This window comes from Corvus brachyrhynchos, unplaced genomic scaffold, assembly GCF_000691975.1.
Source record: "Corvus brachyrhynchos isolate BGI_N302 unplaced genomic scaffold, ASM69197v1 scaffold19, whole genome shotgun sequence".
Taxonomy (NCBI): Eukaryota; Metazoa; Chordata; class Aves; order Passeriformes; family Corvidae; genus Corvus; species Corvus brachyrhynchos.
The window spans coordinates 2,196,197-2,211,943 of NW_008246061.1; the positions used below are offsets into that span (position 1 = coordinate 2,196,197).

The window sequence follows — 15,747 nt, forward strand, 5'->3', positions numbered from 1 at the left end:
CTCCTTCCCAATATCCCATCCAGCCCTGCCCTCTGGCACTGGGAAGCCATTCCCTGGGTCCTGTCCCTCCATGCCTTGTCCCCAGTCCCTCTCCAGCTCTGCTGGAGCCCCTTTAGGCCCTGGAAGGGGCTCTGAGCTCTCCCTGGAGCCTTCTCCTCTCCGGGTGAGCACCCCCAGCTCTCCCAGCCTGGCTCCAGAGCAGAGGGGCTCCAGCCCTTGGAGCAGGCCCATAATTTTCTCCGGACTGGCTTCAGCAGCTCCATGCTCTCGTTGTGCTGGGACTCCTGAGCTGGAGGCAGCTCTGCAGGTGGGGTCTCACCTGAGCCGAGCAGAAGAGTTAATCCCCATCTTCCAGTGCTGGCATCTTCCCTGCCATTAACTCAAGACTGGACCTTATTCAGTGAAGGCAATTCCTTGCCGTTGTTCATTCCTCCTGGAGCACACAATCCCACAGCAGCAGGGCTCTGGTGACTCCCAGCTGTGTCCCCTAGCAAAGGGCTGGGAAGGGACAGCACAGGTAGTTACAGCCGTGGCATTACCTGTGTGTTCTCCTGAAATCTTGGATCAACTTCCCGTGGGTGGGGTTAGATTTCATCCAGAACCTTTTCCTGACCTGACTCCCCCTATTGCCAACAGCTCACAAAGGTGGAAGGGGAATTATCCATGGGACAGGGACAAGGACCTCTTGTTTTGGCACAAACCTCCACGTTGACCAAGTTCAAGGGGAGCCAGAGCCTGTAGCACAGCACGAAACCTCCCCGGAAACAATTTGGTGTTACTGCACGGCAAATCAGTGCATGCTTCAGCACCTGGAGGATGCTGGCAAGCAGAACATCCAGGCACAGCCGAGTTGCCTGTACACAATCAAATATTTCCCATTCCTGATGGTTGTTACCTGCTATCCCTGCCGAAGCGCTGGAATTCCACTGAAATAAAAAAGGACTCAGGCCGGTTGCCTGACACAGTGTTCTATCTATTTTCAAAGTGCTGCACAGAGAGTTGAACTGGAAGCTTTGGAGCAGGAATATCCAAAAAAACCCCCAGCTCCCAGTATTTCTGTACATTTTAGCTAAGACCAGACGGGCTCATCCAAAGATACCTCGCTGCATGTGTTAATTTGGGGGAAGCTTTATGTGCTTTAAAGCTTTTGGTGACTTGGAAATCTGACCCACAATCAACTCACAGTGTTTCTGCAAAGGAGATCCAAGGATTTGACATGGATGTGTCAATTTTCTGCTTTAAAAAAAGACGTCAGCCTGCAAGTAAACTTGCCATGGCAGTGCTTTGTTGGAGGGCCATTACCTACTTATTTCCAAAAATTATTTAGCCGACTGGCTGGCCGCCTTTCTTTTTTCCCAGGCTGTTGGAGAGAATGTAAGAGCTGAGCTACTTGGCTACAAGAGATTTTCTCCTCTGGAATTGGCAGCTGCTCATTCCGGAAGAGCAGCAGCATATTTGGCCACTGATTGCAAAAGAAAAGGGAAAAACCATTCTTTTTTTCATCTCGCTTTTTTAATTATCCAGTGGGAGACATTGACTGTGTTTGGGTGACCCTCGTTGCTACAGCATTGCTAAGGCTTCCCTATTCCTTAAAAGTGAAAAATTAGGATATTCAGTTCTCAAAAAAGCATATATTCCCCTTGGCTGGGCTCGGAGCAAGCGAGTGCCAAGTGTCTCATTGTGTCAGGCCTTACACAGCAGTACATTCAACGTCACGGCTTCATGAGTCAGGATTTTCTGTCTGAAAAGGATCACGTCAAGAAAACCAGGACAAAAATTCCCTATAGCCCAGCAACAGAGCGTGCTGTGTAAGAAGCTCTGTTCGGAAGGAGAGCGAGATGTGAGAGTCAGATCTGTCCGCCTGGGCATCCTTCCACGCCGGACAAAGGCAGCGCTCAGTAACGGTCAGCGCGGCTCCGTGACTCAAGCGCTTTGATAATCGCTCCAGGAGGAGCTCGGCGCGTGGGCCTGGCCAGACCTGCGGCCGTGCCGGTGCCTTTGCTGATGTCAGGGCGCCTTTGAAGTCACCCCACGAGCGCCTCGTCGCTCGCGTTGCCGGGCTGAGGACGCCGTGTGGGACCGCGCACGCCGTGGCTCCTGTTCAGACGTGCCGGGATCGCACGGAGCTGCCGGGAGCTCCAGGGCGTTGGATGTGTTACGTCACAGGGGCTCTGCTGGTGTCATCACCAGCCCCATGTGCATCACTGTGGCAGGAAGCGCTGCCTGTGGGCAAGCTTGGGTTTTTCAGCTGGTATTTCCTCTGCTTGCCTTTAGTAATTCCATGAATCCATCAGCACCTATTGCATCCACAGGTCATAGGGTGCTTTGCAAAAGAGGTTGAACATCTCATGTAGGGAGCGACAGGACACAGGGAATGGCTTCCCACTGCCAGAGGGCAGGGATAGATGCGATTTTGGGAAGGAATTGTTCCCTGGGAGGGTGGGCAGGCCCTGGCACAGGGTGCCCAGAGCAGCTGTGGCTGCCCCTGGATCCCTGGCAGTGCCCAAGGCCAGGCTGGACATTGGGGCTTGGAGCAGCCTGGGACAGTGGGAGGTGTCCCTGCCCACGGCAGGGGGTAGGAACAGGGTGGGTTTTAAGGTCCCTTCCAACCTAAACTATTCTACAATTGTATGACCTTTATGTCCACTGTAAAGAGGGAGAAGCTGAAATTCAAAATGGAAGTGACTCTCCTGAGGTCACAACTCCGCCAGGAGTGATTTGGCAGAGCTCAGTTCCTCAAGGTGCTCTCAGCAGAGGCTTCTCTGCAGTTTCTGATGCTGTGTAGATTTCTATGAGGAATTTCCTTTGTTAGTCTGGAACATTCCTGGAGAGCTTTTTGAAGCAAGGCTTTGGGAAATTAATTTTCCCTAAATTCAGTGCTCTGCTGGGTGCCATCTTGCTTTCTTCTGTGATCTGCACCTTAGTGGTGACATTTGGTGTTTGAGGGAGGCATCAAAAAAAGGTGCATATAGAGGAACGTTGCTGAAGCTGAAACCCTTTCTGTTGATGCACCCACTCCAATTTGAGGTGTTTGAGAGCTCCAGCTGAAGGCCAACGGCCCTAAACTCCGTATTTGGTTGAAGAGAGATCAGCTCTTTCCCAGGGTGATTCAGAGTGGAGACAAACTCTCCTTTTGAATCACTGAAGGAAGCCTTTCATCTCTCTCTCCATTATCTGCACAGGGACATCTTCCCTAACACTGCTCTTTGAACGAGCTGGTGTGGATCCCACCTGCATCCCACTGGTCTTGACCAGCAAAGCCACTGGCCTTGCTCCTGTGCCCTTGTGGGGGATGATCAGAAGTCCTGCTCGGGGATATTATTTTGTGTCTGTGCACTGAGGAGGCTTTGCACCATCCTCTGGAGCATCTGTTGGGAGTTACTGCCGGAGGCAGAGATGGGCTGGATGGGCTTTAGGTCTGATCCGTCTTCCTTTGATCTAGAATAATGTTTAGCCATCACTCAGTGGTGCAGGAAGGACGAGGATTTTGCTGATTTCAGTATTTGTGCAGATTTTTTGAGAAACAAAGAGTCACTTTCTTTGGGTTTAGTGAGATTAGCACTGATCCCCATGAATCCTGCGGCGTGTGCAGCATTCCTGGGAGCTGTGTATGGACTCCCTGGGTGAGCACAGTGCGCCTCGGGCAGGCTCACAGGGTGGATGTGAGAGAAGATGGTTTGGTGTATGACAGTGGAGCAAAGATGGAATGAGATGGGAATCATTGGGGGGCTGAGTTTTGGGTCATGTTCAGATGGTTTTGGTGCCTATTTCCAGTTTCTCTGAAATTTGGTTTTCTGCTGAAAAAGCTGACTCAGGTGCATTTGTGTGAGGACACTCAGGAGCCACACTGCATTTGGGGGACTGATTTTTGAGCCTTATCTGTGGTATTTTCTGAAGAAGACAACAGGTGAAGGAAGGTGATAAAATTTGCCTGGCTCCAGCCTCTGCTTCCAGGACACAGTGAGGGCAGCACTGGCCTCCTCAAGCCAAGGCAGGAGGGAAAAACACTTCATTCCTGGGAGCCCACCTGCTCTCCTACTGCTGCTCCCGCAGCCAAGGAACATTCCTTTGCTCAGGAAAGCAGGAGCTCTTTGCCAGGCACTCCCTCACCTGCATGGGCTGGGAGGAAGAGGAGGCCAGGCACGGCAGCTGCCCCTCGCCAGGCAGGAGCTTACGGAGAAAGCCGGATCCCTTCTGGGTAACCTGAATTCCTAAGCCAAGTGAGGGTGCAGATTCCCTTTGCTGGGAGCAAGGCAAGTCTGTTCTTGGTGGGAAGTTCCTTCTCGGAGGCTCACCTGGGGAAGGAGGAGGAAGATATGGGAACATCCGGCCTGCGTGGGACTGGGGGGCCGCAGCCTGCTCCGTGATGGGGCAGGGAGCAGTGGAGGGATTTCCCTGGAATGTCGGGATGTCTCACCCGTGGACATGAATGAATAGAGGTGGGGGAGGACCTTGGGTTTCCCGTTGCCAAAGGTGCTCTGATTCCTGGTGCTCTCCCATCTAGACTCAAAGAGAAGCTGCCTTTTGCCCCTCTCCATTCTCTTCCCAGTTTGGCACACAGCCGGGAAGGATCCTCATGGATCCAGGGACTTGGCTGTGTCCTGCATCAAGGGGGGCCAGCATGGAACAGCCTCCTTCACTCTTTACATCGGATCACAGAAAAGTTTGGGTTGAAAGTGACCCTAAGACCCATCCTATTTCACCCCCTGCCATGGGCAGGGTCATCTTCCACTATCCCAGGCTGCTCCAAGCCCTGTCCAGCCTGGCCTTGGACACTGCCAGGGATCTAGGGGCAGCCACACCTTCCCAGTATCCCACCTATCCCTGCCCTGTGGCAGTGGGAAGCCATTCCCCCTTGTCCTGTCATCCTTGTAAAAGTCTTTCTTGTAGCTTCTGTTTAGGCACTGCAAGGCCACAATTAGGTCACCCCAAAGCTTTCTCTTTTCCAGGATGAACAATCCCAATTCTCTCATCCTTTCCTCACAGCAGAGGGGCTCCAGCCCTCAGAGCATCTCCGTGGCCTCCTCTGGACTCCTCCAGCAGCTCCAGGGGCTTCCTGTGCTGGCCTCAGGGCTGGGGCAGCTCTGCAGGTGGGGTCTCACCTGAGCGGAGCAGAGGGGCAGAATCCCCCCTCCCCTGCTGCCCACGCTGAGGGATCAGCCCAGCACATGGAGGGACCATGGCTGGGCCATGGCCAGCCCTCCCCCACCAGCCCCCCTGAGTCCTTGTCCCTGGGGCTGCTCTCGATCCCTTCCTCCCCAGCCTGGATTGATCCTGGGGGTTGCAGCACCAGCACTTGGTCCTGTTAAACCACATGAGATTCCCATGGATCTCGGCTTGAGCTTGCCCAGGTCTCTCTGGATGGCCCTGTCCTTTGGGAGTGTCACTGTACCCTCAGCTCGGTGTCATCTGCAAACCTGCTGAGGGTGCCCTCGATCCCTTCCTCTACATAATTAATGAAGATACTAAATAACACTGGTCCCAGCATGGACCCCAAAAGCAGCTTCAGCTGAGGCTGAGAGATGCTCAAGCTCCAGGGAACTGCAAGATTCCACACAGTGCTCCCTCCTGCCCTGCTCCTCAGGGCTGCCCCGTGCTCCATGCTTGGACCAAATTCCTGGGCTCCAGGCAAGGCTGAGCACCTGAAGGTTCCCTGTGCCAGCACCAGCTGCTGGCTCTCTCCCAGCACATGACATGGGGAGCTGAGGGCTCACCCCGCGGGGCTGCGCCTGCCTCTGGTACCCAACACATCCCGGCGGGAATGGCAGGTGGCCACGGGCCAGGATTTCAGGCTGGGATGGAGCGCCCTGGCCTGTCCCTCCCTGCCAGCTGCCTGCAGTGCCCCGAGGCAGCGGCTTCGCAATTCGGAGCAGCGGAAGTGGCAGCCGCACGTCGAGCCACTCCTGGCAGCGCCACGGGTCACTGCCAGCCCCGCCGGCCCGCTTCCTTCCCCTCCGGCTCCCGCGAAGGGAAGCTGCCCCAGCAAAGTGCCCATCAGCAAAAAGGCTGCGGGTGCCGCAGGGACACCCAGCTGCCTTTTGGATCGGCGCCCAAGGAACTTGGCAGGAATTGCGCCAGAAGAGTGGAATAGCAGAGCTGGGAGAGCCAGGGGATTTGGGAGATATAAACGGGATACCACGGGGCTGGGGACAGTTGCTACCTCAGGTTATTTTTTGGAGGTGTTTGGATATTTCTAGGGAACTGCCCTGACTGTGTTTTCTGCCCAGCAGGCTCTCTCCTCCCCTGTGGTTATGGAAAGATGTTTTTCAGCCAAAAGTGCCTTGGTTCCGCAGCGCTCCCTGTGAGCCGTGGGACACTGCCTCCAGCGCTGGGATCGGCGCTCAGTGCTTTCCCACAATAAGCTGGACACCGCTGTGAGGACGCCAAAACCCCTTCTGGCTCCAGGAGGGATTTAGCCCAGCAAAGCCTTTCTGCTGCCTGAATTCAACCCCTCATTCTGGCCGTGTCCAAGCTGCTCTTGCTTCCATCTTCTTTCGGCCAAGCTGGTTGCACATCCCAGCTGGGAAGCTGAGGTTGGGAGAAAGTCTGTGGAATTGGGGAGTGAAGCTTGGAGATGCTGCGATGAGCAGCTCCTGCGTGGGAGTGAGCTGCCTGCTCTGCATCCCTGTCCTGCCTCTTCCTGGGGCTCTTCCACAGGCAGCGATCCCATAGGAAAGAAAATCTCTCCCGAATGTCTCTCACTGTGGTCAAAGCCCGGGGTGTCTTGTCCCACCCTCCAGTGACGGACAACAGATCTCTCTGCCCTGCTCCACCACATCCCCTGCACCTCCCACTCCACCTTTTCCAGGCTAAGCAGACGCTGGGCTTTTCCAGCCCCTCTGCCAGGCTGTTTCCCGTGCTGGGTCAGGGCTTTCTCAAAGTGATCACCTCATCCCACGAGCTGGCTGCCACGGGAAAAGTGGTTCCCATGTTCTGCCAGTCCCTGCCAAAGTTGCTGCCAGATCCTGCTCATCCCTGCTCTGAAGCCTGCCTGCAGCAGCTCTGCTTCCCAGTGCTCTCCCATCCCATCCTCGAGCACCATTTTGGTGGTCCCCACCCAGCTCAGCCCCTAAGCTGGTGCCGACACCTTTGCAGGTAACCAGACCTGTGCCCAGCGGTCCCCTCCAGCCGTAAGCCACCAGGCCATGTGCCCACTGGGAGAGGGTGGCATCTCTCCTCCCACCTCTCTCCAGGCATTTGCTGCAGCGCTCGCGCGCAGGCAGCTGGAGGGAATCAGAGGAGCCGCTTAGAGAAAATCTGGGCAAAGACAAGGGAAAAAAAAAAAAAAAATCCTGGGACCTGGCAAGATCCTACGCAAGTTTCCATGAGAAATCCAACGTGGCCATCCAGCCTGTCTGTGCTGGAGAGTTCCCAGGCCTCTCCCAGGGTCAGAGGCGCTGCCAATGCCCACCCAACTTCCAGCAGAGCCCTGACCGAGCCTGGTCGCCTGCCCACGGCTCCAGCGGCTCCCGATCCCCTTCTTCCTCCCTGCTGCCCGTTCCCAGCCGCCCGGGGAGCCGCCTGCCTCCCGTTGCTCCCGTGACATATTCACTGCTATCAGTTTAGTCTTTAATTTCCTTTGTTTCAGAATATCTGACGGCGCAATTAAGAAGGCCCGAAGGGAAGCGTGTGTGTGCTCGGTCATCAGACCTGCGGTTACCGTCTGTCTGGAAGCGGCGCTGGAGCGGGGCTCGGGAACAGCTGCCAGGCTTCCAGGCTTGTTTTCATTTTCTGAGAGGTTAACTGAGAGCCCGACGCGAAGAGACACCCGAACACACCCAGAAACCCCGCCACACACACGGAGCCACACGCACCCGTACGGAAACACACACATAAACACAGATGTGGGCCGGCACGGGGACATGTAAACACAGCCCTGTGCGGAACCAGCCCCGGGAACGCGGGATGGGACCTGTCTTATCCCGGCTTTTCACAGGTCGTGGTGTGGCAGGACGGGGCTGCCGCGCGGGGAGCGAGGAGCCGGTTGCACCCTGCACCTCCGATCCGCGAAGTGCGGCTTGTTCTGCCCCGGCTCCGGCACGGCGGGGCAGGTCCCTCCCGCTGCTCGGCCGAGACCTTCTGGGGGAAGAGCCCGGTCACAGTAACTGTGAAGAGGCACAGCTGGGGCTTGTTTCCTTCCGGGCTTGGCTGGAAGGCGAGCAAGCGAGGATGTGGATGCGCCCGGGGTCGGGGCTGTGGAGCTCTCCCCGCCGGCACCAGGAGCTGGGCCGGGCCACTCTGCCCAGGCGTGCTGGAGGGGGCAAAGGAAGCTTTAATATTAATTACAGAGGGGTTAGGAAAGGAGAGAGCCTTTCACTTTGTCCCTAGGGAATGGTAAATCCTGATCCTGAGGGGCTGCAGCTCCTGGTGCCCTGGGGACTGGAGGTGCTGGGGTGATGGGGGCCCATGGCACCGGAGTGATGGGGACTGGTGGGGGCCCAGGGTACTGGGCTGATGGGGACCTGTGGTACTGGGGTGATGGGGACTGGTGCTGGAGGTTGCTGGGATGATTTGGACCAGTGTGTCAGGGTGATGGGGGCCAGTGATGTCACGATAATGGTGACCGGTGGTGCTGGGGTGATGGGACCAAAGGTGTCAGGGTGACCTGTGAGCCCAAGGTGATGAGCACCTCAGAGAGCCATTGCTGCCCCACAGCAGGCTGACACACAGCAGCACCAAGGGGGGTGTTTGGCAGCAGAATTTGGCAACACCAAGGTGGGGTGACCGCAGCTTCCTTATGGAAAACCCCATCCCGGAGCCTGGCAGGCATCTCACCAGGGCTGCCAGGAAGAGACAGACTTTGCCCACCCATTGCTGCCCTTCCTGCCCCAACAGCAGAGCCCATGTGGGAAATGCCAGGCCGGGAATAAAGCAAGCAGAAATCTTTCTAGGAGCAGGTTTGTGCCTCACAGCGCCCAGCTGCGCAGGAGGAGAATCTCTGGTGGCTTTTAAGGGCTGGGCTCATGCTGCTGCCGTGGGGCCTCATTTGGAGCTTGCTTCTCTCCTGCTCCTGTCTTCACAAGACGTGTAGGAACTTCCTATCTCTGGAGCCTCAGGCCCTTAGTCAAATTTGGTTGGCAGCCACAGGCGCGCACACACCTGCCCGGCGGGATTGCACGCACACCTTGTTTTCTTAGGAAACAAGAGGGGAGCGTGACCCAGGCCGGGTAGCGCTTCATTCTGCTGCAATAAATTAACATGTCAACTGTTCTGGCCCTAAAACCTGTCCCAGATGCAGTGAAAACCAGGGGGAAAGCTTGGCATCCTCATGGTGACCTCAGCTGGGTGAGGGAGGTGCAGCCAAGTTCAATGGGAACACCCAAAGCGTCCATCAGGGCCCAATCCCTGCCTTTGCTGCTGCCATGGGCTGGGGGTCCCCACAAGAGGGGTCCTGCTGGGGACCTGGGGCTGGGTGAAGCCCTGAGCAGGGAAATAAAGGGTGGGGCATCCCCCAGTTTTAGCTGGGAGTGTCCTCCTCTTCCCCTCTGGTGCCAGTGGGCTGGGAGTGCTGCTGTTCCCTGGGGTGGGAGAGCAAAGAGCAGGTGAGCACTGCAGGGACAGACCTATCGGTCTCAGGCAATCCCCTTAATATCGAGAGAAATCTCTGCTTTCCTTTTCTCTGTTTCTCCAGGAATCTCCACTCCTTTTGCTGTTTCTGAGTTAGTGGGAAAAGGGACAGCAGGGCTTCATCTTCCCCCCAAGCTGCGCTGATGTGCAGCCAAAGGTGGCACAACCCCCTGTGCCCTGCAGGGCCAGGGGCCACCAGCTGAAGCAGCAGGAGGGGCTCGGGGGCTTCAGTGGTGTGTGCCCACTCTGCAGCCCTGGCTCCAGGGACCCTGGGGACATGCCACAGCTCCTGATTATTCCCAGGGCTGGTCCACCCCACCATCCCCACCATCCTGGCGGGCCTCTCCCAGTGTTGCCTGCTCTTTTGGGAGCCTGCTTGGGATTTGCTCCCAAACGCTTTTCTTCCCACCTCTTCACCCTTGCCAGCCTTCTGCCTCATCCCAAAGTGCTCTTCCCTTTCCTTAGGTGGGATCTTTCCCTTGAGCCCTGATTTTCCCCTCATGGCCAGGAATTAAGGATGTTCGGGCCATCTGAAGCACCTTGTTAAGCAAATATGTCTCAAACAGCTTCAACCCCGCAGGGCCTGCTGAATTTTGGGCTTTGGGCTCAGTCTGCAAGGCAGATTCCACATCCCATGAGACCCGAGCAGAGCGGGAATGGAAGAGCCGGGGTGTTCACTCCCTTTTGGACACTGATGACCGGGTGCTCTGCATGCTGAGGGGCTGGTCAGGCCACTGAGCACTTTATCGAGGCTCCTCCATCCGTGCCAAGCGCAGCCGTGGCTGCGGAAGTGCCCCAGCCTCTGTTGGAGGGCGATAGCTGTACCGAGATAACCCCGCTATCAGAACCCTGGGGCTGGCCCCGCCCATCGCTCCAAGGCAGCTCAAAGCATCCCCTCCCGGACGGAGAAGGGTCCCCTGAGCCCCGTGCGAGGGTTCCCCAGCCAGCCCCAAGCTGGGGTGCAGCAAGGAGAGGCCTCTCCAGCAGCTCCGCAGGGCTGGATTTGACCCCGCTACAAAGCTCACTCACCATGAGACTAAACACTTGCTGAGCAAAGCTGCCGACAAGGGTCTCGGGGGACCACTGGGGATGTGTCATCCTGCTCGCGAGCCAGCCCCGAGCTCCAGCGGTGTCACACAGAGAGTGGCTCTGCCGGGGGTCCGGATCCTGGCCCCTGCCCTCCCCCTGGCTCTTGCGGGCCTGTGCCAGGTCCCCTGCTGGGCACGGGGGCGGCTCTCGGAGCCGGGTCCTGCGACAGAGGTTGCGTTCGTCTCGCCTCCAGCCCATTGTCTTGTTTATTTGTCACGGTTGGTCCCCAATTAGGAGTTTGAGCCGCTTGGGACAAGAACTGTTTCTTCCCATGTGAACGTGCGGTTCCCGCTCCGCCGGGCTGTGATGTGGCCGGCGACCCGCAGGAGCATCTGCTATTGCAGCAACAGTGCCCGAATGCGTTTCAGATGGGCTCGGCTCTGCTTTCCGTGCTCGGGCCGGCGGCCAGCCTGGGATGGAGCCTCCAGCCGGCCCTCGGGATGCGATGTTCCCGTCCTCGGGGACGCGGCTTGGGGACCTGCTGGGGAGATCGTCACCAGCCGAACGCGTCTGGCCAGCACCGAGCCCGGGGGGGCCCCTGGATGGGGAAGGGGCTCTGCCGGGGGCACCACCGGGTCCGACCCCAGCCTGGCTGCACACAGGGAAGGGGGGATGCTCCACCTGGGATCTCTCAGGGAACGACCCGACCGCCATCCCCGGCTTTGCCGCTGAGGTCAGCCCCGATTGGGATGCTCCCGCCGGCTCAGTCCGGGGATGCAGCGCCGGTCCCCCCGCGGAGGGGACGCGCAGCCGGCGGTGCCCCGGCCCCGCCCCTGCCCCCGCGGACGGCAAGTCCCGTCTGGCCGGGGGCCCCGGGGCAGCGCAGGGCCCGTCCGGCCGGGTTCGCGCGGCGTCAGGCAGCACATGATCCGCGCCGCGGGGCCAAGGGCTGAGGTCAGTCAGTCACACCCAGGCAGCGGCACTGACTTCACCGCGGGCAGGAGCAGCTCCTCACGTATCCCGCTCCCCGAAGGCAGCGCTGACCCGCCGCTCGGGGCCCATGGTCAGGCCGCTCCGTTATCGGGGAGCGGGCATCGCTCCCATCGCAACGGATGGCTCCCCGGAGCCCCTCCTGGCTCTCGTCCCAGCCAAAATAGTTTCTCTGGTCCTGGGGCCGAAGGGGAGTCACTGACAGGGTCCTGCCGGTGCCGCTGGGGAAGCCGCAGCGCCGGGTCCTTCGCGGTGCTCCCCGTCCGGCTCGCGGCGCTGGCCCGCTTCCCCGGGGCGCCGGCTGGGTGGGATCAGCCGCTGGCTGAGGTAATTGAAAGCCCTTTCCATCTCTCCCGAGTCTGGGATGAGCAGGGCAGCGCGTCCTGGCTCGCTGGGGCGATGGCACGAGCCGGGGGCCGCCGCCCGCCCCGACTCCAAAATCTCAGGGGAGGGTAGAGGAAGGGGTTTGGGGAATTTTAGGGGCTTCTCCACGCCTTTCCAGGGAAGGAAGAGTTAATCACCCGCCTGCTGCTAATGAGCCTTAACTGGGAATGACCCGACACAGGGGAGAAGTGAACCCATTGTCCTCGCCTGTGTTTGACTGTCTTCCAGGGAGACTCATGAAACGCAGAGCCGGGGCGTGAGTTCCCGATTTATGTCAGGAGGCTGTGATTTATTCTATTTATTTATTTTTGCCATCTGGTTGAGGAGGGATGTTGAACGCAAGCGTGAGAAATCCAGATGTGCACAGCTCCTCGCTCCCGCGCAGGACATCGTCCCAAGCCCCGCCGAGCCCGACCCTGCCCCCGCTCCCTGACACCCCTCGAGCTCCCCGGGGCGGGTTGGTGGCACCCCTGGGCACCTGCCACATCCCTGCCGGGGATGAACTGGGCGTGTTGGCACAAGGAAGGGCTAAGCTTGGATGTCCAGCCCTGGACTTCCAGCATAGAAAATGTTGGCCATACAATGACATGCTAACAATAGCCATGGGGACCCCTGTGTGTCCCCAGCTGCAAGGGTCAGGGTGACCCTGGCATCCATCAGGGTGCCATGGGGACCTGTGTGTGTCCCCAGCTGCAGGGTCAGGGTGACCCTGGCATGCATCAAGGTGCCATGGTGACAAGTGCTGCGGGAGCTGGCCCTGAGCATAATGCCCATCCTAAAAGGATGATGCCCTGTCCCGTGCCTGTGTTTCTGGGGGGTGTTGTATCGCGCTGAGGAAATGTATCTCACAGTGCAGGAAGGAAAAGGGCCCCACGAATGGCCTGCAACCCCAAAATGGGCATCCTCCAGGACAGGGACGCAGGGGACACCCAGGGCCCCTTCCCTGGAGGCAGACTGGACGATGGAAGAAAGCCACATCATGCATGGGGATGCGCCGTGGCTTCCAGGGATGTCCCTGGGTGCCTCGGCCGTGGGATGGAGGAGCCAGTTCCGTTTTGGCATTCACCCCTGCCATGAAGGGACAGCAGTGCCAGGCTGGAAACGGGCACTGCTGTCCCTGCTGTCACCACTGGTGCAGCACGAGGCTGCCACTGACACAGGGCAGGGCCAGTCTGGGGTCAAACCCATGCCATGAAACCTCCCCTAGGAGCCAGAGGACACAACTGGGCAGCACGACCCTGCGGGGCAGAGGAAGAGGGATTTGGGGGGCAACTTCTGAATTTCTGCAATGATCTTTAGGTCGAGGCTCCTCTGAGACATGAGAGATGATCACACAGGATCTTAGCTCATCCGCTTGCTGTCTCATGCCTGGGAGGTTTGGCCAGTGGCCCAAGGGCTCCGGAGGAGGAGGAAAATTTCATCATCCTGCTCCAACGTCTCCTGTATAATCAGCCTCTTGTTAACCGATACAGCCCCATGCGAGGCGCTCGCTGAGGACCGGGGCACTGGTGCAGCCTTAGGTGGTCTTGGCCCCGGCAAAGCTCTGCTGAGCCTCTCCCAGCACAGCCTGGGAAGCGGCTGGGATTTTTAGGTGGTGTCCCCTCCACCTCGCACATGCTCACTCGGCTCCCTCAGCCTCTTCCCAGACTTTCCCTGTTTCCTCAGGAGCTTCCAGGGCTGCCAAAGTGGGGCTCCCCGCACCATGGTGCTCCACACATTGGGATGGTCCCCTCATCGGGATGGTGCCCATGCCATGGTGCTCCCCACACTGCCATGGTACCCACACCACGATGCTCCCCATGCCAGGACAATCCCTGCACTAGGATGGTCCCCACATCATCCCGGCACTTTTGAGCAGCTGGTGAGTGTCAATTTAAGCATTTTCCCCTGGAAAAATGTATTTCCAACCAGCCATCCCATAGCAGGTGGGAAAGCAGGAAGGAACAAGGTGACAGGGGACTGTGATGCACAGCGATGCCTGAGGGGTTTTGGGGCAGCCCTGAGGGTGCTTTGGGGGAGCAGAGGTGTCGGAGGGTGAGCACAAAAGGGACCCATCGAAGAGCAGCCAAATACAGTCTGTTTCTGTTGGTTTATTTAAAAAAAGGAGGGCAAGAAGTATAAAAAAATAAATATTTAAATAGAATTCCATGAATATATTACCACAAATCTTATTAATAATTATTAATTATTATTAACGATAAAATTATTAAAAGTCAGCTCTCAGTGCATGCTGGGCTTTCCACGGAGGCAATAAATAACCCACAGCCCGCTCTGGTGCCAGGAGCGAGCCAGCGCCGCCTGCCACCGGCCCGGGGCCCGTCCCTGCGTCCCCACGTCCCCATGTCCCACATCCCTATGTCCCCATGTCCCTGTGTCCCATGTCCCCGTGTCCCCGTGTCCCAAGTCCCCATGTCCCCTTGTCCCATGCCCCCATGCCAGGGCTGCATTCAGCCGTGCAAAGCCCAGCTCTTGGCTGTTAGTACATTCAGAGCTCTTCCAATGGGAAAAACACTTTTCCAGAGGAGAGGACATTCCGTGCCCCGCCGTGCCCGCGCGGGGGGATGATGCCCCACAGTGGGGTGCCTGTCCCACACAGGTGGCCTTGTCCCAGACGGTGGGACCCAGCCCCAGCCACCACAGCCACTGGGTACCCTCAGTTCGGCTCCTTGCAGGGGAGCCCAGCCTTAAAATGTGCAGGGGGAGCGTGTGCCCGTGTCCCCATGTCCCTGCCAGCCACCGCATCCCAATGTCCTCCCTCACAATCCTTTTTCCAGGGAAGTGGGAGCTTCAGATGGTGCTCAGGGGTGTCTGTCCGGTTGCTCTCCATGATGGACACCGTCCGTGGGGGACAGAGTCCGGCCCCGCCGCCAGCCCCTGCAGCTCCCTCCCCCCATGGGAGCACAGGGAGGGCTGAGGCACATCCCGGGACCAGCCCACGCCCCGGCATCTCCTCGGGGATGCGCTGCCTCGTCCCGCTGGATGCTGGCTCTGCTCCGCTCGGGACGCTCCGGGCTGCAACGTTCACCCCCTCAAGGGGCAATAAATTACCGGAGGGCGGATGGGGCCAGCGCAGGGTCCGGGTAATAAATAGGAAGGCGGGAATTCGGGAGGCAGCGGCGGGGGCCGGCCAGCAGCAGGGGCAGCGTAGCCGGGGCGGGCGCTCATGAGGGGCTGAGATGAGGTAGGAGGACACGTGCCGCCTGGCCGATGACCTGCACGTACTTCCTGAGCACCTGGCAGCCCTGCTGCTTCTTCTTGAAGGCGCTCTTGCCCTTGGAGCTGTCCCCGTACCTGACGTCCACCTGGAAGATGTTGTAGTTCTTGCAGAGGAGGCAGGTGAGGTTGGAGATGAGGCCTCGCGTGGTCTTGGTGGTGTTGTGGAGCCGCTCGAGGAGCTCTTTGGCCATGGGGTTGAGCTCCTCCTGGTCGCGCGTGATGTTCCCCAGCGAGGCGTTGAGGAAGGCGAAGAGCTTGTACATGGCCACCATCACCTCCTTCCTCTCGCTCGTCCGGTTGACGCGGAAAGTGGGGAAGAAGATGCCAGCGGGGTTGCAGAGCTTGTCAGCCTCGCTGCTGAACGGTTCTCCCTGGCACTTCAGCTGGGAGGAGAGGCGAGCGTCACCCCATGTTCCCTCTGTCCCCCCCGGCCACCTCCTGCCACCGTCCCTGCGGTGTCCCCAGCCCTCCCCCTTCATGCGCTTGTGGCTCACACCCCGCCGTGGTCCCTGGCCGTCCCCAAGTGCCACTTACATAGAGGCTGAAGAGTTCCTGGGCGGT

General features: G+C 58.6%; 1 protein-coding gene across 1 annotated transcript in view; it reads right to left on the bottom strand.

Annotated features, from left to right (window-relative positions):
* Positions 1-14,064: 14,064 nt before the first annotated feature.
* Positions 14,065-15,747, bottom strand: part of LIF (leukemia inhibitory factor) — a 14,484-nt gene continuing 12,801 nt past the window's right edge. Inside the window, exon 3 of the mRNA XM_008642979.2 lies at positions 14,065-15,569. Within this exon, the coding sequence (XP_008641201.1) occupies positions 15,132-15,569 (438 nt within the window). The 3' untranslated portion in view covers positions 14,065-15,131. The remainder of the gene's footprint in view (positions 15,570-15,747) is intronic.